The following is a 23,210-nucleotide window of genomic DNA, read 5'->3' as shown; positions in this document are numbered from 1 at the left end:
TCAGTCTGCAGCGCGCGCCCACAGGGGAAACCGCTTTATCCTATTTAATTTAAAAAAACATCAATATTCAAAAGACAACAACTTTTCATTCCGAACTAAAGCATTTTCTTTCTCACTCTGTATAAACACCCGTTTCTTTATTTTAACGTCTCACAAAGACTGCCAATTCAAAACGTTCGAACTCGCAACGGTGGGAAGGGGGGAGGGGGAGGGTGGTGAATTAATGAATTAAAAGGTCCCGAGAGAATGAGAGAGAGAGAGAGTGTGTGTGAGAGAGAGAGGGAGCGAACAAAAGTGACTGAATTGTTCGTTATCCATTCCCAATGGGTGAGAGAGAGCGAGAGCGACGGAACACATGCGACTTGCCTCATCTTCTTAAAAACATAAACTCACAGCTTGATAGGAAAGTTGTTCATGTGAGACGGACAGACAGTTTAAAATTCGGGTCTTTCTCTTCCTTAGGCGCTCAGGACCGATGCGACTGTAATGTAATTTATCTATTTACAGTAACTTTTTTTCGCCTTGTAAAGGAGATTTATTTGCTCTTTTTACTAAAATATAGGCTATGTATATGACTTTTCAAATGTAAAGAAACTCCAAAGAAAAGAAAAAGACCAAACGTTTGTACCCGAAAGACCCACACAGACACTTCGCGTGAGCATGTGTGTGACAAAACTGTCAAAAACTGCACGCGCCTCCAAACGCCGACAGTCCGCATAGTATACAGACAGTGGGGACATAGTTTTTCAATTTATTAATCCTGTTATCAAGTCAGCAATTGAGAAATCTCGACGAAAAGGTAAGCAAACAGAATCTCTGCGCACTCACACTTGTCCGCTACCGAGCTCCAAGAACTACTAACATCTGACGTTAGAGTAATTCCCTTTCAGTGCGCAGGTGTATAATACGCCTAAAAAAACATTCAAATTACTGGACAATTAAACAATTAAACATTCCGATCACAAATTCTGCAGAGGAAGGCGATTCAATTCAATGATTCTATTGCCCGATGGAGCGCAGTTTAAAATTGTTCAGACTAAGAACAGAGTCATTAAAGATTCAAAAATCGTCTTTGTGATAGCACTTTCTAAAAACACTTTCTATGGAAATAATTGGGAAATGTTTACATGTACGGCGTCAATCGCCGGCGAGGTGCCATGCAAACGTGCACACACCGCCTCGGTACCTTGACCCAGCATTCACAGGGGCACAGTGCACGTGTTCTCTTCTTGGGACAAAGTGACAGGACCCACATTGCGAGCCGACCATACCTAATTTAAAGCCAAAACCTGATTGACAGCCGTTTTGTGAAGATAACTGCATACTGTTATCTCCACAAAACGGCTCAATGATTGGTGGTTTATCCTTTCTTAGCACTTAATCAATCAACATATCTGTCAGTCATAGTTCCACCTGTTCCACCTGCACACTGACACCTGTCCCAAGTGGTCAGAGCAGCAGTGTGGAGCAGCGGTCAGAGCAGCAGTGTGGAGCAGCAGTGTGGAGCAGTGGTCAGGGCAGCAGTGTGGAGCAGTGGTCAGAGCAGCAGTGTGGAGCAGTGGTCAGAGCAGCAGTGTGGAGCAGCAGTGTGGAGCAGTGGTCAGGGCAGCAGTGTGGAGCAGTGGTCGGAGCAGCAGTGTGGAGCAGTGGTCAGAGCAGCAGTGTGGAGCAGTGGTCAGAGCAGAAACTTGGAGCAGCAGTTTAAAGTGCTAAAGAATGCTTGTATATGACCTCACTTACAGCTATGGCTATGGATTAACAGACAGACACACAAGTGCACACTCTCTCTCTCTCTCACACACACACAACACATTCTCTCTCTCTCTCTCTCTCTCTCTCTCTCTCTCTCTCTCTCTCTCATACACACAAGCATACACACGCATGTACACAGAACCTGTTTTTGTTTTTTGTCAAAAGGGACTCTGACGATGTTGTCCTGAACTTTAAGGAGCATAGTGTGGAAAACAGTAGCAGCACAGGGGGGAAAACTCCAGCTGCTCTCAAAGTAGCTAGGAAGAGAAAAAGTTGTATTGTTTACTGTAAACAATACAATTGCTGTTCTGGTCCCGATCAGAATATCAGATAGTGTTTAGGGTATAAATGGCCTGTCTATATTCCTGCTGTGTGTATTCTTGGTTGTAGGTAGGAGGTGTTCAGGTTGTGCCAGGACATGCTCAACCTCTGTTCGGGTCACGGTCAGACTGTGACACATTTTTGTTCGGGTTGTGGTAAACCTGTGTTCTGGCTGTAATCATTTAGGTGTCCATGCTGCGTTCAAGAGTATTCAGACCGTGTTAAGGTTGCGGGGATGCACTTAAAATTCAATTTGTATTCCGCTCTTTTACAGAAATGTCACAAAGGCGCTTTACAGGGGGACAGAAGGGCAAAAAAAGAAAACACCATGCCAGAGCCCCAGAATAGCAAGCAGTGTTCAGGTTGTGTTAAGGTTGTGGTAAGCAGTGTTCAGGTTGTGTTAAGGTTGTGGTAATGCAATGTTCAGGTTGTGGTAACGCAGTGATCAGGTTGTGGTAATACAATGTTCAGCCTGTGTTTAGACTGTGTTCAGGTTGTGGTAATGAAGTGGTCAGAGTTCAACCTGTGTTAAGGTTGTGTTCAGCTTGTGGCAATGCAGTGGCCAGAGTTCAGGTTGTGGTAATGCATCGTTCAGGTTGAGGTACTGCAGTGTTCAGCCTGTGTTAAGGTTGTGTTCAGGTTGTGGTACTGCAGTATTCAGCCCGTGTTAGGGTTGTGTTTGGGTTGTAGTACTGCAGTGTTCAGGTTGTGGTACTGCAGTATTCAGCCTGTGTTAAGGTTGTGTTCAGGTTGTGGTACTGCAGTATTTAGCCTGTGTTAAGGTTGTGTTCAGGTTGTGGTACTGCAGTATTCAGCCTGTGTTAAGGTTGTGTTCCGGTTGTGGTACTGTAGTGTTCAGGTTGTGGTACTGCAGTGTTCAGGTTGTGGTACTGCAGTGTTCATCCTGTGTTAAGGTTGTGTTCAGGTTGTGGTACTGCAGTATTTAGCCTGTGTTAAGGTTGTGTTCCGGTTGTGGTACTGTAATGTTCAGGTTGTGGTACTGCAGCGTTCAGGTTGTGGTGCTGCAGCGTTCAGGTTGTGGTACTGCAGTGTTCAGGTTGTGGTACTGCAGCGTTCAGGTTGTGGTACTGCAGTGTTCAGGTTGTGGTACTGCAGTGTTCAGGTTGTGGTACTGCAGTGTTCAGGTTGTGGTACTGCAGTGTTCAGCCTGTGTTAAGGTTGTGTTCAGGTTGTGGTACTGTAGTGTTCCGGTTGTGTTACTGCAGTGTTCAGGTTGTGGTACTGCAGTGTTCAGCCTGTGTTAAGGTTGTGTTCAGGTTGTGGTACTGTAGTGTTCCGGTTGTGTTACTGCAGTGTTCAGGTTGTGGTACTGCAGTGTTCAGCCTGTGTTAAGGTTGTGTTCAGGTTGTGTTCAGCCTGTGTTCAGACCCTAACGTGTCTCGCGCAGGCCTCAGAGAGTGGATGCAGAGAGTCAGTGAGCTGTGTAGCGTGTTCCTTCGCCGTGCAGAATACTAACGAGCCCGCTTTGTCCGTCCCGTCCTCACACACTGCGCGAGTGTGTGTGCGTCCGCATGTCCCCCTCCTTCCACACTCTCCCTCTCTCACCCCTTTCTCTCAATGGTCCTTTTGTCCCTTTCATCTCTCCCCCAAACAAAGGATTCTTGTGCACCCAGGAGAAAGGCAGGCAAAGGGGAAGAGGAAGAGAGGAGAGATGAGAGGAACGATAGTGACAAGCAGGAGAGAGAAAGACAGAGGAGAATGGAGTAATTATGTAACAAATACGAGTATTTACCTCCGAAATTCCAACAATCCGCCATTATAAAGCGATGTATGTTTATAGTAGCAAATCATTGGACAGGAATTTTTTGTCTGAAGTCGTAGCCATTTTACACAAATAATGTCCCGTTACTTGAATTTTCGTGAACCTTGTAGTCCCTGTGGTACTCTGCATGAAGGAACTGTCTTCCTGGGCATCCCTCTCAGCTGTTTAAAAACAGAAGAGCTTTTAGTTCTTGTGCATCAATTATCTGCAATTCAATCCAAGCCATCTCAAAGGTTTCACCTACCGTTCAACTGGCTCTACAACATCAGGTCTTAAGACTCACCTGTTCACCGCAGCAGTGTTTATAAGACGGGTGAATATGAACTGCATCGGTGTATAGCAGTTGTGTTCATTCTGTGTAACGTCAGCTTTTGAGTTAGTTGAGTGTTCAGGAACACAGTGCTGTGGAACAGTGCACTCTCAAAAAGGATCTGTTCATGTCCAACACATGTTTTGTGTTACTTTCAACACCATTTTGTGTCAACATAACTACTTTTCTGTCACAAATATGAGACAACGTGAGACTTTTTAACAGACACTGGAGTATGTGTTGTCCTTAACTAAACATGGAGGTATGCTAAAAAATGCAATCTTTGTGTTGTTTTTTAAATATTTCTCTTCTGAGAGTGTAGTGTGCTGTGTCGTGTAACAGTTGTGTATGAGCTGTACTGTGTAACAGCTTTTGAAAAATTGCCCTTTGTGTTACGCTACGTAACAGCACAGTTTGTGCTATACCGTGTAACAGTGTTTGAACCGTGTTGTCTTAGAGTTGTGTATCAGCTATGCTGCGTAACAGTGTTGTGTTACCGTTGCAAATTAGGTACAGAATGCTGTGAACCAGTGTTTGAACCGTGTTGTCTTAGAGTTGTGTATTCACTCTGCCGTGTAATAATGTTTGAGCCATGTTGTGAGCTAACACTGCAGTGAACAGGGTTGTTACGTTACATTACATTACATTACATTACAGGTGCTCTTATCCAGAGTGACGTACAGTTGATTTAGACTAAGCAGGAGACAATCCTCCCCTGGAGCAATGCAGGGTTAAGGGCCTTGCTCGTGGGCCCCAACAACTGTGCGGATCTTATTGTGGCTACACCGGGGATCGAACCGCCGACCTTGCGGGTTCCAGTCCCGTACCTTAACCACTACGCTACAGGCCGCCCCGGTCGTGAGGTGACACTGCAGGTGAACAGGGTTGTGAGTGAAAGCTGTGAATGGGTCTGTGTTGTATAGAGCAGTGAATTACCTCTGTGATGTAATATTACAGGCCTGGATCATTACGCATGATTTTATATCAAATTGCAAATTCTAAGACATTCAGGTTAGGCTGCACGTTGCTGCAAAAGAGCACGGGGCTCAGTCAACATACCCTGCATAAAATAAAGGCTAATAATTCATAATAATACAAATTATAGAGTTTTTCCCCTAATTTCATTTTTTTTTTTTTTTTTTAGATATTTTTTCGGCCTTATTGGACAGTATAGTATAGAGAGACAGGAAGAATGGGAGCGAGAGAGAGGGGAAGACATGCAATAAATGTCAGATGGTCGGATTCGAACCGCTGACGTCGCGGCTCGCAACGAGCATGCGGTCAGTGCTCTACAGGCTGCGCCACCGAGACACCCCATCCCCTAATTTAATCTTTTCCAAATTACAGGTTTGAAAAAAAAAAACAAAACAACAACTCTCCTTACCTGTTGCAGACATTGTCGCTCTTCCCGTTAGTCATGTGACCCATATTAGTCATGATAGCTATGTGAATCGGTGCCTGCTTCATGACAGAAAACGGCATTTGTTTTTCTAATAGCTTACCATTTCTGAAACCATAAGTGCCTGTCTGTCAAGCTGCTCTGTGGCTAACTCATTTGGGCTAACATGTATTAATCAAATGTTTTCCTTGTACATTTCCATCAGCCCTCTACATAGATGTGAAAAGATCATTACACCTGCTTTTTCCCTTTTTTTTTTTTTTACAGTGTATCTGTATCCGCTTTTCTTCTACACGTAATAAACATAAACCTACTGCCACCCATGTGTAACCTTTTTCTGTTGTTGTTTCTCAACTTTATTACAGGATTGGTTTATTATGTGATTATTATTACTCTTCTATTATGATTTCTTCAGTTTTATTTATTAGCTGTGTCTATATTAATCATATTGTTTCAGCTGTTTGCACTGTAGCAAGAAACGTGCAGAAAGAAAACTGGGTAACATAGGGTTACATGAATTGGCATTAACTAATGTACAATAGTTGTTGCTACTTAGAAGTTAGTCTGTACAGCTTTGTTAAAATATTTGTCCATCATTAATTCACATTAACAACTGCATTAGTCAATGCCAATTCATATTGGAATGAAAAAAACAGTTGATGTATTTGTTAATGGTTTACTAATTTTAAGTTCAAGTTTATTGTCATTCTTGTCATTGCAGGCATAAGAAAAGGATATGGTAGTGGTAGTGTAGTGGTCCCAGAAACCACAATGCAGTATAAAAACAGTAATAAAAGGGGACAATAAAAACAATAAAAGACACCAATAAATATTCATTATGAAACATAAAGGAAACACAGTAAATTGTAACAATTTTTATAGAGTATACAAGTGCAAAGTAAGTGTCCCATATGAAGTGCATTAGTGCCAAAAAGTTCATACTGGATAGGTTTGCGGGATGGGCGAATGAAGTAATCTTATGACCAGTGGGAAATAACTGTTTTTGAACCGGGATATAAATTTATTCCATGGTTTGCTAATATATAAATATTAATGTACTGTAACTAATACATTAGTTAGTTGTTAATACATTAATGAACTAATTCAAATGTAATTTCATGCCTAATTAATTTATTTGTACATAATTAATGAATGATTAACAACTGTATTAGTTAATGCCAATTCATGAACCTCATGTGTGACAAAAAACTTAAACATTATCATGACCACGGCAAAATACAAGCTCCAAGAATCCAGGTCAATCTCCACCTCCTGTGCTGTGCCTCACTCTTAGATAACACTTTATACTCTGAGATTAAAAAAAGGACAGAAACACAAAACTCTTTTAAACAACTCTTTTGACAAATGCCATCACTCAATATCAAGCCAAATCTGCAGGCCTTTATCAAACCAAACACTTTCTCTACCGGCCTTTGTCAAACCCTGTGTCCTTATTTACACGGCTGAATCTGTAGGCTACTGTCTTGACAAACACCCTTATCTACAGTCTGGTATCAAATGCTAAATCTACAAATGTTTTTATTCCCTGCCAAAAAAGAAAAAATGTGAACGTAAGAGAGATGGAGATAGAGAGTGAGAGAGTAAGAGAAAGAAAGTGAGAGAGAGAGAGAGAGAGAGAGAGAGAGAAAGAGGGGTTATTGTGTTGCTTTGTGTGTGCTGTTTATAATTACAAATCTTTGAGTGGCGAAAGATTGCAACTGCATAGCTGCATTGTAATTACTGGTAATTAATGTGAAGGTTACATAATGGTTGTGCAGTCCTGGAGTATGTGTGGGCAACCCGCCCCCTGTGTGGGCATGTGTGTGTATGTATGTATTTCTGCGAGTGGGCTGCAACTCAATGAAAGAGGTCAAAGGTCAGCTGTGTGAATCCGGCCAGTAACACATGGCCTCTCTTCCCGCCCCCCCCCCCTACACACACACTTTATTTATACATGGGATTGTTGCCCAGAACTCTGAAAGGAAAGAGGGAGAGAGAGAGGGTAAGGAGAGGAAGAGTGTGCGGGGGAGGGATAAATTGTTAGAGAGAGTGAGAGACAGAGGGAAAGAAAGAGAGGATGGAGGGATGGAGGATGGAAAGAAAGACAGAATGAGAGATGTGCAAAGGTAGAAGAGAGTATATTTCTGGATGTTTGGTTCCTGTTGTCCCAGATGTTTTTGATCTCTGATATAAGACCTCAGGAGCAATCAGGGTCCCTAGAATCCCCCAAAATACATAGACACAATCTGTGTGATATTCATAACAGACACCACATCTGGCTCATGCCTCGTCCCCCTGCCTACATCGCATCCGCACTGACAAACTCACACATGTTCAAAAACCACGTGTCCAAAAACCACACGTGAACACCCAACATGTGAAGAGCACACATGTGAACTACATAAAATCATCACACTTGTAAGATTGGAGTGGCGCAAAAGGCCAAAAAAACTGTGCTTTTTAAAGTCACATGTGAACTGCAGTTCATATTTAATAACGTGATGATACAAATTCCACATGACTTCATGTGACCAATTTTCTTTGTGAAAAATGTGGAAAACAGCCTACCGCTTGTGAAAATGTCCAGCTTGCATATGACATTTCTTTTCACGTGAGATTTATTAGTAAGGGCGCTCAAGTTCGATCCTACTTTCAAAATCCTGCTCACATCAGATCATACTGACATCACATCCTGCTGACATCAGGTCCTGCTGACATCACATCCTGCTCACATCAGATCATACTGGCATCATATCCTGCTCACATCAGGTCCTTTTTACATTAAAAAATAAATAAAAATGAAACACACTCACACCAAAAAGCACACCCTACCAATCACACAAAATAAAGACAAACAGATAGGCCTGATCACACTGACCCAGGCTGTGCCTTCTCAGGAGGAATATGGTAACACTCCACGCCCAAACTACTGCTCAAAGCACCGACTACGGCTCAAAGCCCTGACTACTGCTCAAAGCCCAGACTATTGCTCAAAGCCCAGACTACAGCTCAAAGCCGAGACTACTGCTCAAAGCCCTGACTATTGCTCAAAGCCCAGACTACTGCACAAAGCCCAGACTATTGCTCAAAGCCCAGACTACAGCTCAAAGCCGAGACTACTGCTCAAAGCCCTGACTATTGCTCAAAGCCCAGACTACTGCTCAAAGCCGAGACTATTGCTCAAAGCCCAGACTACAGCTCAAAGCCGAGACTACAGCTCAAAGCACCGACTACGGCTCAAAGCCCTGACTACTGCTCAAAGCACCGACTACAGCTCAAAGCCCAGACTACAGCTCAAAGCCCAGACTATTGCTCAAAGCCCAGACTACAGCTCAAAGCCGAGACTACTGCTCAAAGCCCTGACTATTGCTCAAAGCCCAGACTACTGCTCAAAGCCGAGACTATTGCTCAAAGCCCTGGCTACTGCTCAAAGCCCAGACTACTGCTCAAAGCCCAGACTATTGCTCAAAGCCCTGGCTACTGCTCAAAGCCCAGACTACTGCTCAAAGACCTGACTACTGCTCAAAGCCCAGACTATAGCTCAAAGCCCAGACTATTGCTCAAAGCCCAGACTACAGCTCAAAGCCGAGACTACTGCTCAAAGCCCTGACTATTGCTCAAAGCCCAGACTACTGCTCAAAGCCGAGACTATTGCTCAAAGCCCTGGCTACTGCTCAAAGCCCAGACTACTGCTCAAAGCCCAGACTATTGCTCAAAGCCCTGGCTACTGCTCAAAGCCCAGACTACTGCTCAAAGACCTGACTACTGCTCAAAGCCCAGACTATAGCTCAAAGCCCAGACTATTGCTCAAAGCCCAGACTACTGCTCAAAGCCCAGACTACTGCTCAAAGCCCTGACTATTGCTCAAAGCCCTGACTACTGCTCAAAGCCCAGACTATAGCTCAAAGCCCAGACTACTGCTCAAAGCCCAGACTACTGCTCAAAGCCCAGACTACAGCTCAAAGCCCAGACTACAGCTCAAAGCCCAGACTACTGCTCAAAGCCCAGACTACAGCTCAAAGCCCAGACTACTGCTCAAAGCCCAGACTACTGCTCAAAGCCCAGACTACAGCTCAAAGCCCAGACTACAGCTCAAAGCCCAGACTACAGCTCAGAGCCCAGACTACTGCTCAAAGCCCAGACTACTGCTCAAAGCCCAGACTACAGCTCAAAGCCCAGACTACAGCTCAGAGCCCAGACTACTGCTCAAAGCCCAGACTACAGCTCAAAGCCCAGACTACAGCTCAGAGCCCAGACTACTGCTCAAAGCCCAGACTACAGCTCAAAGCCCAGACTACAGCTCAGAGCCCAGACTACAGCTCAAAGCCCAGACTACTGCTCAAAGCCCAGACTACTGCTCAAAGCCCAGACTACAGCTCAAAGCCCAGACTACAGCTCAAAGCCCAGACTACTGCTCAAAGCCCAGACTACAGCTCAAAGCCCAGACTACAGCTCAAAGCCCAGACTACTGCTCAAAGCCCAGACTACAGCTCAAAGCCCTGACTATTGCTCAAAGCCCAGACTACAGCTCAAAGCCCTGACTACAGCTCAAAGCCCAGACTACTGCTCAAAGCCCAGACTACAGCTCAAAGCCCAGACTACAGCTCAAAGCCCAGACTACTGCTCAAAGCCCAGACTACAGCTCAGAGCCCAGACTACAGCTCAAAGCCCAGACTACTGCTCAAAGCCCTGACTACAGCTCAGAGCCCAGACTACAGCTCAAAGCCCAGACTACAGCTCAAAGTCCAGACTACTGCTCAAAGCCCAGACTACTGCTCAAAGCCCAGACTACTGCTCAAAGCCCTGACTATAGCTCAAAGCCCAGACTACTGCTCAAAGCCCAGACTACTGCTCAAAGCCCAGACTACAGCTCAAAGCCCAGACTACAGCTCAAAGCCCAGACTACTGCTCAAAGCCCAGACTACAGCTCAAAGCCCAGACTACTGCTCAAAGCCCAGACTACAGCTCAAAGCCCAGACTACAGCTCAAAGCCCAGACTACAGCTCAAAGCCCAGACTACTGTTCAAAGCCCAGACTACAGCTCAAAGCCCAGACTACTTCTCAAAGCCCAGACTACTGCTCGAAGCCCAGACTACAGCTCAAAGCCCAGACTACAGCTCAAAGCCCAGACTACTGCTCAAAGCCCAGACTATTGCTCAAAGCCCAGACTACTGCTCAAAGCCCAGACTACTGCTCAAAGCCCAGATTACAGCTCAAAACCCAGACTACAGCTCAACGCCCAGACTACAGCTCAAAACCCAGACTACAGCTCAAAGCCCAGATTACAGCTCAAAGCCCAGATTACTGCTCAAAGCCCAGAGCGCGTTGATCGCTTACCCTGCTGGGCACGTGCAATGATCGAGAGGACCCGTGAACCCTCCCTCGCGGGTCGTACCCTTGATCTTAGCGAAAAGGCCCTGGAGCGGTCCACTCCGCTCACTTCACGTCCTACAACATCCACGGCCCGATTACATCGCATCCCGCGCTTTACAGTAAATTAAATTTATAACTCGATTACACAAATTCTCATCAGATCGAGAAGGATCGAGCGAGATCAGTGTTTCTGCACTGTTCATTTTAGATACTTGATATTTCATTCGATCAATACTATGCATTTAGATGAGTGGCACCCTGCCCTGTTCCCGGAGATCAGCCATCCTATAATTTTTCATTTCAACCGTGATTTGCGGCACCTCATTTTAGCAGCTCAATGTTATATGGAGCTGTTGAATGAGGTGTGCTTTGTTAGGTTTGGAGTGAAAACCTACAGGACGGTAGATCTCCAGGAATAGAGTTGGACAGCCCCCTGCTCTAGCTGTTGAATGATGAGGTGTGGCTTTGTTAGGGCTGGAATTAAACCCCACAGGACCGTAGATCTCCAGGCACAGGGTTGGGAAGCACTGATTTAAATTGTAGTGTCTTGCAAGAAACTTTCATTCATGTGTTTCTGCTGCCCCCTTGGCCTGGTCTCTCTTGGCAAAGAGATTGTGAAACTCATTGATTTTTTTCCCTCGTGAAATAGGTTTTAAATAAGTTTTAAATAATAATACAAATAAACAAATAACCAGAGAAATGCTCCCTTGTCTCGAGCATAAGCCCTGTCTGTGGTTTCTCATTGACAAGGAACTCTTGAAAAACAAAAATGCTAAAGATTTTGAGGGCTTTCTCCTCTCCATTGAATGTTTGGGAAATAGTTTTCCCGCTGTGATGCAGCACAGGAGAGAATTGGGGTAGGCGGATTGGCTGACAGGAGGGCGCAGGGTGTTTTGGTGGCTGCGATTGGCCGAGAGGAGGCACGCAGTGAGTTTCAGTGGCTGTGATTGGTTGAGAGAATGGTAAAGGCTCTCTGTAGATGAAAGAGCCCTGCTCCCAACTCCATTCAACCTTCAGTGAAATGAACCTTTACCGTATTACATCCATGGCAGGGAATAAAATACTGTCTTTTCAAAGTAGGACTAGGAAAGATAAATGTCAGAGTGTAAAACATTGTGCCATCCGTAACCAATCTTACCCTCTTTCTGCGAGCCTTTCAGTCCAGGAGAAAAGAGCATTCCTTGTCTCTCCAGGGTGCAGTGTAGCTGGTTCTTTGGGTCCCACAGTACCCCCCTCTGTGCTGGTTTTTGTTGCAGTCAATCTCTTGATCAATTAAGTGTTAAAAAAAACATGTGCTTAAGTTATTCTGTGATTCTCCCCAAAAGCGTATCTGTGTTGCACGGAACTCTTTGTTTTGGAGTAATGGTTTAGTTTGTGTGACCAGTGAGTTTCAGAATGAAATGCAAGCGCTGTTTTACTGTTTTTTTGTTCACAAATAGTTTGGCAAGGTTGTTTTGATGATTGTGCTGAATTTGTCTGTGAACTGTGTTGTGAAGAAAAGCAAATGCTTACATTTTCTGCTGAGATAAGTTTAAGGGAACCTGTTGACTGAATATAGGCCCATGTTTTCAGACTTTATGTACAGTAAAGACATTTTCTTCTTGCAGCACATAAACAGACTTGGGCCATGTCTGAATCAGCACACTGACCTACGTTAAGTTGACAAAATTATCTGTTAATGTAGCAAAAAATCTAAGCATGATATACATATTTCTGGGGTTTTGCTGAGTATATGTGGGAGCACACTTGTCAGAAAGTAAATGAGAACGTGGCCCCATAAATATTACATCACGTCATTTGGCTGACGGTCTTAGTCAAAGCGATGTACAGTTGATTTTAGACTAAGCAGGAGACAATCCTCCCCTGGAGCAATGCAGGGTTAAGGGCCTTGTTCAAGGGCCCAACAGCTGTGCGGATCTTATGGTGGCTACACCGACAACCGACCTTGTGGGTCCCAGTCATGTACCCTAACCACTACGCTACAGACCGACTGCCCAGCAGCACTGCTTTAGAAATGAGGTACATTTTCATTCAACAACAAGAAGCATGGCTGCATAAGGGCAGTCAGTCGAAGCACAGTTCCACGGTACAGCTGGAAAATAGAATGGAGCATTATTATTATTATTCTTTGCCATATTTCCCATACTGAGAGACATTACATTACACAACGGTCATTTGGCTGACACTTTTATCCAAAGTGACGGTTGATCAGACTAAGCAGGGGCCAATCCCTCCTGGAGCAATGGGTCTTGCTCAAGGGCCCAGCAGGTGCGCTGAACTACCGAACTTCCAGCAACCTTCCGGGTCCCGTTCCAGCACCTTAGCTGCAAGGTTATTGGCTGCGCACTAAATGTATGCACTAAACAGTACACTAAAAAAGTACACGGTATTCTGAGTACGCAGTGCAGTCGGGGAGGGGCGTGATTCGGCCCCGCCCTCGGTGATCGCGCCTCGTCTGACCCCTTCCCTACAAGTCTCTCCAGGGTGCAGTGTAGCTGGTTCTTTGGGTCCCACAGTACCCCCCTCTGTGCTGGTTTTTGTTGCAGTCAATCTCTTGATCAATTAAGTGTTAAAAAAACATGTGCTTAAGTTATTCTGTGATTCTCCCCAAAAGCGTATCTGTGTTGCACGGAACTCTTTGTTTTGGAGTAATGGTTTAGTTTGTGTGACCAGTGAGTTTCGCGCCTCGTCTGACCCCTTCCCTACCCCAGAGCGGAGATGACGGCCACGCCCCCCTCCTCCAGAAGCTCCTCCCCCCAGAAGGTGTGCCACTCGCAGACGCAGACGGAGGTGCTGAAGCCCCTGCTGGGCGGGGCCGGGGCGGGCGGGGCCGGGACGGGCGGGGCCGCCGCCCTGCGGAGGAGGCGACGCGTGCTCTCCAAAGACGGGCGGAGCAACGTGCGCATCGACCACGTCAGCGGCCGCGGCGCCCTCTACCTGCGCGACCTCTGGACGACCTTCCTGGACATGCAGTGGCGCTACAAGCTCTTCCTCTTCTCCGCCACCTTCGCCGGCACCTGGTTCCTGTTCGGCCTGCTGTGGTACCTGGTGGCCCTCGTGCACGGAGACCTGCTGGGTGAGACCGACCGCGAGGCCGGGAGACGCGCGGGGGGGGGACAAGCGTTCGCTTAAGCGTTCTGACAGAGATCGTAAAACGTCATGAAACTAAAATAAAAAGACGCCACCGCACGAACACTATTTATTCTGTACCAAACAGATTAAATAATATGCTTGTGAACTGAAATAGAATCTGAAAGAAACTTGCCTTGTCCAAGAAATGAACTGTATTGAAACTAGAATATTTGCCTCTAAAATATACACACAAAAAAAAAACTAAAGAGGCTGCCTGTTGGGTGTCTCGCAAGTTGCAGCCACTAGATGGCGTTGTCTTGCCTTGTGCACTGTAAACGATCTTTACTGTAGAACTTTGGAGTTGTCAATAAAACAGCCGCAGATTGTGAAAATAGCAAACCAGCCGTGATAGTTATCATGGTGTCAGGTGGAAAGAGACAACGCTCAGGCCAGTATACTGTAACTTCTCATTTGAGAGCCTGCTTTTAAAAGTTTAAAAGTGTTAACATTACTTGAGTGTGAGAAAATTTAAATTTTACCTTTTGTGGCTGTATCTGTATCTTTACTAGTGTATTTAGAGATCGACCCCCCCCCCCCCCAATTCCCACAAAGCACAATTTCCCATTTTCAGTGAATGTCTGTCCTGTGTGCGTGTGTCTGTGTGACTATGCTTTCTATTGTGTGTGTAAGTGCGGGTGTAGTGTTTTGTGTATTTGTGTACTGCTTAGTGTCTATATGCTGTGTGTGTTTGTGCAATGCTTAGCGTGTGTTCTGTTTAGTGTGTATACTGTATATGTGTGTTAATGTGTGTGCATGTGTATCTCTATGTGTGGGTATAGTGTGTATATGCTATATGTGTTTAAATGTGTGTAGTGTGCAGTGCACGGTTTAGTGTTTATGTTATGTGAGTTTATGTGTGTGTATTGTGTTCTGTTTAGTGTGTGGGTGTAGTGATTAGTGTGTGCATGTGTGTAGTGTTTTGTTTGTGTGTGTCTACTGTTTAGTGTGTATATCTTATGTGTGTTAAGTGTGTGTGTTTGTAGTGTGCAGTGGTTAGTTTGTGTATAGTTTAGTGTGAATATGTTATGTGTGTTTAAATGTGTGTCGTGTCTGTGTACTGTTTAGTGTGTATATGTTATGTATGTTTAAGTGCGTGTAATGTGTAGTGTGTCCTGTTTAGTGTGCATATGTTATGTATGTTTAAGTGTGTGTAGTGTGTGTAGCGTATACTGTTTAGTGTGCATATGTTATGTATGTTTAAGTGTGTGTAGTGTGTACTGCTTAGTGTGCATATGCGATGTGTGTTTAAGTGCGTGTAGTGTGTAGTGTGCAGTGTACAAAAGGTGTGCAGGTGAGTAAAAGGTGCTACCGTGTTGTGTACCTGTGCCCCCCCCCCCCCTCAGAGATGGACCCTCCCTCCAACCACACGCCCTGCGTGATGCAGGTCCAGACCCTGACCGGTGCCTTTCTCTTCTCCCTGGAGTCGCAGACCACCATTGGCTACGGCTTCCGCTGCATCACCGAGGAGTGCCCGATCGCCATCCTCCTCCTCATCCTGCAGCTCGTCATCACCATGGTGATGGAGATCTTCATCACTGGCACCTTTCTCGCCAAGGTAAGGACCAGCACGGCATGGTGTTTTCAATCCTTTATTTGAAGGTACAATAGGTCATTTCTGACAGTCAGGAGAGGAATTACAGCAACAAATGCACTCAAACCAACATCAGCGCGTTCACAGAGAAGGGGTGGGATAGACAGTGTTGTGGTTTGAGCATGATTGTTGCTGCTCTTGACCGTTAGAAGTCCAAAATTACCTGTTGTACCTTTAACCAGGTTGAAGGTCCACTGAGAATATGTTTCTCTTTTGCAAGGATGCCCTGAGAGAAATGGAGAGAGAGAAAACAGTTGCAAGTGGGGCGAGAGTGGTAGAGAGAAAGAAAACGGGTTAAGGGTCTTGCTCAAGGGCCCAACAGCTGGGTTCTTTTTTGGTTTTTGGGGCCAGACGTCATCACTTCAGATGCAGGTCAGAACCCCTACTCTATGCCGACCAGGGACTCGAACCTGCAACTCTGCAGTAGAACACGCTGCAGCCTGCCACCCCAAAGTTTGCAGGCGGTATCCGGGGGGGGGGGGGGAGAGGCAGTGGTGTCGTGTAGCTTTTCCCCAAGCTTTCTCCTTTTCGGGGCGCACTTCACCCGATTTCCTGGCACGTCTGCAGGTATCTGCCCCCCCTTGCCGTGCGCCCACGCCGCCTGACTTCACTGAGTATTTCTCCCGCTTGGTTCAGACAGCGAGCCAAACGGGTGAAATCAGGCGGTGTAGCGCGCGCTGCGGCCCGCAGGACGGCGGAGTTGAGTCGCGCTGCACTAGGTTCTGCAGGCTGCCCGGACCGATGCCGCACCGCAGTCCTCCTGGGGGGTGCTGTTCTCTCTCTGTCCACTAGGTGGCTCGTCCTAAGAAGCGCGGCGAGACGGTGAAATTCAGCCAGCACGCCGTGGTGACCAGTCACGAGGGCCGGCCCTGTCTCATGGTCCGTGTTGCCAACATGCGCAAGAGCCTCCTATTGGGCTGCCAGGTACCGGGGGCGGGGCTTTCCGATGACAGCGCGATCTAGGATTAGCACGTGTGTGGGGAATATGTATGAGTGTAATTGTGTGTGTGTGTGTGTGTGTATATTGTGGAATAAGTGTGTGTATGCACATAGTGTAATGTCTTGTGTAACAGGTGTGTGTATAATGTAGCGTAACAGGTGTGCGTTTCTCCAGGTGACGGGGAAGCTGCTGCAGACGTCTCAGACTCAGGAGGGGGAGACGGTGCGTCTGGACCAGAGGAACGTGCCCTTCCAGGTGGACACGTCCAGCGACAGCCCCTTCCTCATCCTGCCGCTCACCTTCTACCACGTCATCGACGACACCAGCCCGCTGCGCGCCTGGGCCGCCAAGGGTACGGGCACCCCGCCCCTCCTCCTCCTCCTCCTCCTCCTCCTCCTCCTCCCCCACCTTTCATATTTCGGATACCAAACATCACTTGGCGTGGCCTTCATATTAAATCCTGGCATTTTGGGGATTTGAAACCCCTTGAAACAAGGGAAGAAGACATCATGAAGAAAGCATACATTTTCACATTTTACATTTTTGTCATTTGGCAGACGCTTTTAATCCAAAGCGACTTACAAGTGCATAGGTTCTACCACAAGTCAAAGCATCACATCCAGAACTAGGAAAATAGACATGGAATGCTGTTCTAAACATAGTCGTCATCATAAGTGCAATTTATTTATTTTATTTTTTTTATTTTTTTTGGGGGGGGGGTTAGACAAGGATAGGGATATCAGAAAGGAGGGGCGGGGGAAATCAGGAGGGAGGACTAAGGTAGAGTTTGAAAAGGTGGGTTTTGAGTCTGCGTCGAAATAGATGGGGGGAGGGATTCTGCTGTCCTGACAGTGGTAGGCAAGTCATTCCACCACTGAGGAGCCAGAAACGGAAAACAGGCGCGAACGTGCAGCTCGACCGCCAGGTGCTCGTAGAGAGGGAACCATGAGGGCATCCAGAGCAACCAGAGCAACCAGAGCAATGACTGGAATCGACCCCAGTCCCGGCCTTCCCTCTCTCTTTCCGTATCACTCACTCTCCTTTCCTTCCTGTCCTCTGTCTCGTGTACCACATCTGGGAGCTGAATTTGGGTGTTCCCGGAAGTTGGATTTGGATGTTATTTCTGGGAGTTGGATTTGGGTGTTGGATCTGGGTGTTGTATCTGGGAGTTGGATTTGGGTGTTGTATCTGGGAGTTGGATTTGGGTGTTAGTTCTGGGAGTTGGTTTTGGGTTTTGTATCCGTGAGTTGGATTTGGGTGTTATCTATGAGTTGGATTTGGGTGCTATCTATGAGTTGGATTTGGGTGCTATCTATGAGTTGGATTTGGGTGCTATCTATGAGTTGGATTTGGGTGTTCTTTATGGGAGTTCGATTTGGGTGTTGTATCTGGCTGCTGAATTTGGGTGTTGGATCTGAGCATTGAATTTAGGAGCTGAAATTCTGTGTTCGATTTGGATGATAGTTATGGTGTTTCTTTTTATGGCAATCCCAGGTTTGTCTTAGGGACGTTGAAGTGCAAAACAAATAATAAACATTTAGACAGATAATGCATACAGCGGGCTCCATAAGTCTTTGGACTTGTACGTATATTTTCTTGATTTGTATTCCACAATTTAAGATTTGTAATCAAACAATTCACGTATGGTTAAAGTGCAGAATTTTTGCCTTTATGAAAGGGTATTAGTATCATAATATTTGGGACAAATGGCTTCATAGGCGTTTTAGATTAGTCAGGTGTGTTCCTGAGTGCAAGACCGAAGAGAGCTTTCAGAATGTACATTACATTACATTATTGGCATTTGGCAGACGCTCTTATCCAGAGCGACGTACAGACTAAGCAGGAGACAATCCTCCCCTGGAGCAATGCAGGGTTAAGGGCCTTGCTCAAGAGCTCAAGGGCTGTGCGGATATTATTGTGGCTACAGTTGGATTAGAACCACCGACCTTGCGTGTCCCAGTCATTTACCTTAACCACTACGCTACAGGCCGCCCCTACAAGTATGTAGTCTTGACTGTAGGCTTCTGGTTGCCTGTTACTGTTCTGGAGTTTGTCAACAAGAGGACCAGAGCTGTGCCAATGAAAGTCAAGGAACGAAGCCTTATGAAACAAAAACAAAGTAAGCGACATAGACCAAACAATAGACTTACTAAAATAACCCGTTTGGAGCATCGTCAAGGAGAAAGAGGGCACTGATGAGCTCAGTAATTGCAAAGGGACGGGCATGTCAAGGTAGACCTCTTCGGTTGAATAATCCTCGCTGTAACGAAGGGAAACATCTGTCTCACAGAGTGGAAACTGTCTGCAGAGGTCTTGAGTCATAAACAGAACTGCAGATGTGACACTGCAAGCTGCAAACCATCAGTTAGCCACAGAAACTGGGTGGCCAGGTTTCAGTTTGCTGGGAAGTACATTTACATTTACATTTCAGTCATTTGCCAGACGCTTTTAATCCAAAGCGATTTACAAGTGCATAGGTTCTTCCACAAGTTAAAGCATCATATCCATAACTAGTAAAATACACATGAAGTGCTGTTCTAAAAAATACAGTCATCGTAAGTAAAAGTTTTTTTGTTTTTTTGGGGGGGTTAGAGGGATAGGGATGTCAGAAAGGGGGGCGGGGGAAATCAGGAGGGAGGACTAAGGTAGAGTTTGAAAAGGTGTGTTTTTAGTCTGCGTTGAAATAGGGGAGGGATTCTGCTGTCCTGACAGTGGTAGGCAAGTCATTCCACCACTGAGGAACCAGAACGGAAAACAGGCGTGAACGTGCAGCTCGACCGACTGGTGCTCGTAGTGAGGGAACCATAAGGCAACCAGAGCTGGCAGACCAGAGCGGTCTAGCTGGGGAGTAGGGAGTGATTAAGGATAGTATGTACAGTCCCGGCCAAAAGTTTTGTTGCATGAGTGGACAAAAGTGACAATTGCTACCAACTCTTAATTAGCTAATACAGTTAGGAAACAACCCAAATTAATCATAAGTGTCTAAAGTTTATTTAGATACTAGCAAAACAAAAATGTCATAGATGCTTTTAAGGTTTATTGCTTGATAATGATGAACAAGCCAGTTTATACCTGGACAAAAGTCTTGTCGCGAATCAAATTATAATCAATACATTTTATCTTTCTCAAAAAGTAAATAAAATACCAAATAAAAATCAGTCCAGTATTTCATCATGGACTATAAGTTAAGAAATTAATATCTTGTATGGGTTCCTTTGGCCTGCAGAACAGTTGCCATCCGGTTTGGCAGAGAGCTTGGTCCTCCAAGCTTCCTCCTTCATTCTTCCCCAGATATACTCAATAATATTCATATCTGGAGACTGGGCTGGCCATCCCTGAAGGACCTTGATCTTCTTCCCCCTGAGAAACTTCATAGTAGAACCTGAGGTATGGCAAGGAGCTCCATCCTGTTGAAAAATCTGACCCCTCTTGTAGTTGGGAATGTACTGGGAGGCAAGAATCTGTTGATATTTGGCACTGTCAATGTTACCATCCACCTTACGGATCTCCCCGGCACCTCCGTATTGGATGTAACCCAAAACCATAATCTTTCCACCTCCAAATTTGACTGTCTTCTGGGTGAACCGTGGGTCCAGACGGGCCCCAGAGGGTCGTCGACAATATTGGCGGCGCTTGGGATGGAGCTCAACCGACGATTCAATTTTGCTGTCCAACCTTCCGTCAGGCTGTGGGCCTTGGCGTACGCAACACGGTTTCTTAGCCGTCTCTTGTTTAGCGCTGGTTTCTGGGCAGCAATACGACCGTGGAGACCATTGCGAGCAAGAATCCAACGTACAGTTCTTGATGAAACAGGTGTTGCCGGCGTCCACTCCTCCTGGAGCTGTGAGGCGGTTGACATGGGGCTGGCTTTTGACAGTTGGACCAGCAAGCTGTCGTCTCGAGCAGTTGTCTTGTGCGGTCTGCCCGACCTGGGTCTTTCATGGACGTCACCAGTCTCTTGGTAGCGCTTGCGAATCCTCTCCACCTGCCGTTTAGACGCATTGAAGATGTCTGCAACTTCAGCAGGAGACTTGGACTTGAGATTCTTGATGATCAGCACTTTGGTTTCTGGTTTGATCTTGGGCATGTTGACAGAAGCAATGTTGAGCTTGAACTTGATGGCTTAAAGTGTAAAATTTCTGATCAACTAATCAAGCCCCTTGTTTGTTTCTTCCTTATTCCTTATTGCCAAAACTGGCCTGTTGGTAATTATCAAGCTAACAATTTTAAAATGTCATTTTGCTAGCTTCTAATAAACTTTAGACATTTATGATTGATTTGTGTTGTTTCCTAACTTTATTAGCTAATTAAGAGTTGGGTAATTAGCAATTGTCACTTTTGTCCACTCATGCGACAAAACTTTTGGCCGGGACTGTAAGGTGGGCCAGTCCCCTTAGCAGCCTGAAATGCCAACACTAGGGCCTTGAAGCGGCAATAGGAAGCCAGTGGAGGCCAATGAGGAGTGGGGTGACATGAGCCGACCTGGGCTGACTGGTGATTCTGGACTGCAGCATTCTGGACCAGTTGGAGGGGCTTGATGGCACAAGCTGGGAGACCGGCTAGGAGGGAGTTGCAGTAATCCAGGCGGGAAATGACGAGCCTAAGGGAGTCAGCAAATAGGTCTTGTGGGCAGATGAGACCAACACTGATATCACACCCGCACACATGCACCCAGTTTCCACATTCAGGAACACCGACATCCAGTCATGAAGGAAACACGTAGCAAATGGCTTACTTTATTATCAAGCAGAGAGCCTGGAGTCTACAGAGCTACTGAGCTTGCTGGTACATTGCTAGTCATACATTGCTGAAAATGAGTAGTATAAGAGGTTCAAATGACTATGATTAGGCAAGTATGAAAGTATCTCTCTTTCTATCTCTTCTTCTCTCTTCCTCTCTCTTCCTCTCTCTTCTCTCCCCCTCCCTTTCTCTCCCTCTCCCTCTCTTCCTCTCTCCTATCTCTCGTCTCTCTCCCTCTCTTCCTCTCTCTCTCCCCCTCCCTCTCCCTCTCTCTTCTCTCTCTCCCTCTCTCCCCCTCCCTCTCCCTCTCTCTTCTCACTCTCCTTCTCCCTCTCTCCCTCTACCTCTCTCCTCTCTCCTCTCTCTCTCCCTGTCTCTCTCCACACAGGCGGGGGATGGACAGATCCAGAGCTGGCCGACTTTGAGCTGCTGGTGATCCTGAGCGCCACAGTGGAGCCCACCTCTGCTACCTGCCAGGTGCGCACTTCCTACCTGCCGGACGAGATCCTGTGGGGCTACGAGTTCCCCCCGGTGGTCTCTCTCTCCCCGTCCGGGAAGTACGTGGCCGACTTCTCCTTCTTCGACAAGGTGGCCAAGACAAAGACCCTGCCCCTCTTCAAGCAGGCTCCGCCCTCCAGTCCCCCCCTGCAGCGTTACCCTGGCACCAGAGGGGGGGCGGTGGAAGGGGCGGATCCGGAGAAGCTACGTTTGGAGCAGAGCTACCGAGAGGAGAGGGGGAGGCTGAGAGACAGCAGTCCTCTGAGTGTCCGAATCAGCAACGTGTAGGGAGAGACAGAGAGAGAGAGAGAGAGAGAGAGAGAGAGGGGGAAGAGAACGAGGGAAGAGAGAGAGAGATTTTACAGAGGGTGGCAACACTGTTGAGCTCATCGGTAAACACGAATACAAGCACATTCTCTTGCTCCCCCCCCCCCACTCACACACACAATTGTTCACTAACACAGCACACACTCACTCACTCACACACACACATGCACGCACACACACAATCACTCAATACACAGTTTCATTCATCTTAAGCGGTTAAATACACTGGAGTTGATTCTGGATCCCTCTGGTGGCAGTGAAGGTGTACTACAGCAACGCTGTAGCCTCCTCGACCCTGTGGGAGGCTTTGTTGAAACTCTGCTGGGAACTTCCGTGAAACTGATTACCGTGACAACCATGCTCAAGAAACTTTGGTGTCTGCATGATTAAGGACGTGGTTCCCCAAAGCACAGGTGGAAATGGTCCCTGAAACATAGACATCTTCATAGATTAATCATTAGTAAGTCCCTAGACAAACTGCTTTCACAATGACTGGAAGATTTCAAAGTGAAATGTATATTTTTGGAGGTGCTTGCGAGAGTGAATTTTTATACACGTATATGTCTAACCATGGCAGCACTTACGTCTGTGGAGGTGTATGTTTAGCACTGAATTAGTCCTGTGTGATATTTTTAAACAAAACTAAAAGCACTTTAATACCCCGCAAAAGGTCTTAACTGTTAGCATTGATGTGGCTTCCCCTTCTGTGTCATCTGCTGCCTGTCTGTGTTGAGGTTTTAAAGCGACTGTTTGTTTGTGTGTATGTGTGTGCCTTGCTTATGCATTCACATATGCAAGGGCCTCATCCTCCCACCGCCACTCTGATACCGGAGAAGGTCGCCATCTTGTGGCCACAGCTGGTACGGTCCGTTTTCAGTCCCATTTGTGTGCCCCTGATATCGATGTAAAGCCCCCTGCTAATTTGCGGGCACACTGTCCAGTGAACTCTGCGCAGTCACTCTGCAGTCCCCCAGCCGAGCTGCGCAGTGACTTAGCTCCAAGCAGGGGGCAAATTACAAGGGGATTTGGGGGAAGTGGAGGGCG

General features: G+C 46.3%; 1 protein-coding gene across 1 annotated transcript; it reads left to right on the top strand.

The window, feature by feature from the left end:
* The first annotated feature begins 333 nt into the window (after nt 1-333).
* On the top strand, nt 334-23,210 carry LOC133137055 (ATP-sensitive inward rectifier potassium channel 10-like). The gene is made up of 6 exons (XM_061255063.1): nt 334-799; nt 13,650-14,014; nt 15,414-15,625; nt 16,454-16,585; nt 16,776-16,953; nt 21,730-23,210. Exons 2-6 carry the CDS (start codon nt 13,657-13,659, stop codon nt 22,125-22,127), a joined length of 1,278 nt encoding a protein of 425 aa, XP_061111047.1. The 5' UTR covers nt 334-799; nt 13,650-13,656; the 3' UTR covers nt 22,128-23,210.

Source organism: Conger conger, chromosome 9 (genome assembly GCF_963514075.1).
Source record: "Conger conger chromosome 9, fConCon1.1, whole genome shotgun sequence".
NCBI lineage: Eukaryota > Metazoa > Chordata > Actinopteri > Anguilliformes > Congridae > Conger > Conger conger.
The sequence above is the reverse complement of the archived record's forward strand: the minus strand, read 5'-3'. Positions and strand labels throughout refer to the sequence as shown.

Coding starts and splice junctions, on each gene's coding strand:
- LOC133137055 (XM_061255063.1), top strand. CDS start 13,657: ATGACGGCCACGCCCCCCTCCTCCAGAAGCTCCTCCCCCCAGAAGGTG. Junction 16,586..16,775: donor GCCTCCTATTGGGCTGCCAG/GTACCGGGGGCG, acceptor GCGTTTCTCCAG/GTGACGGGGAAGCTGCTGCA. Junction 16,954..21,729: donor GCGCGCCTGGGCCGCCAAGG/GTACGGGCACCC, acceptor CTCTCCACACAG/GCGGGGGATGGACAGATCCA.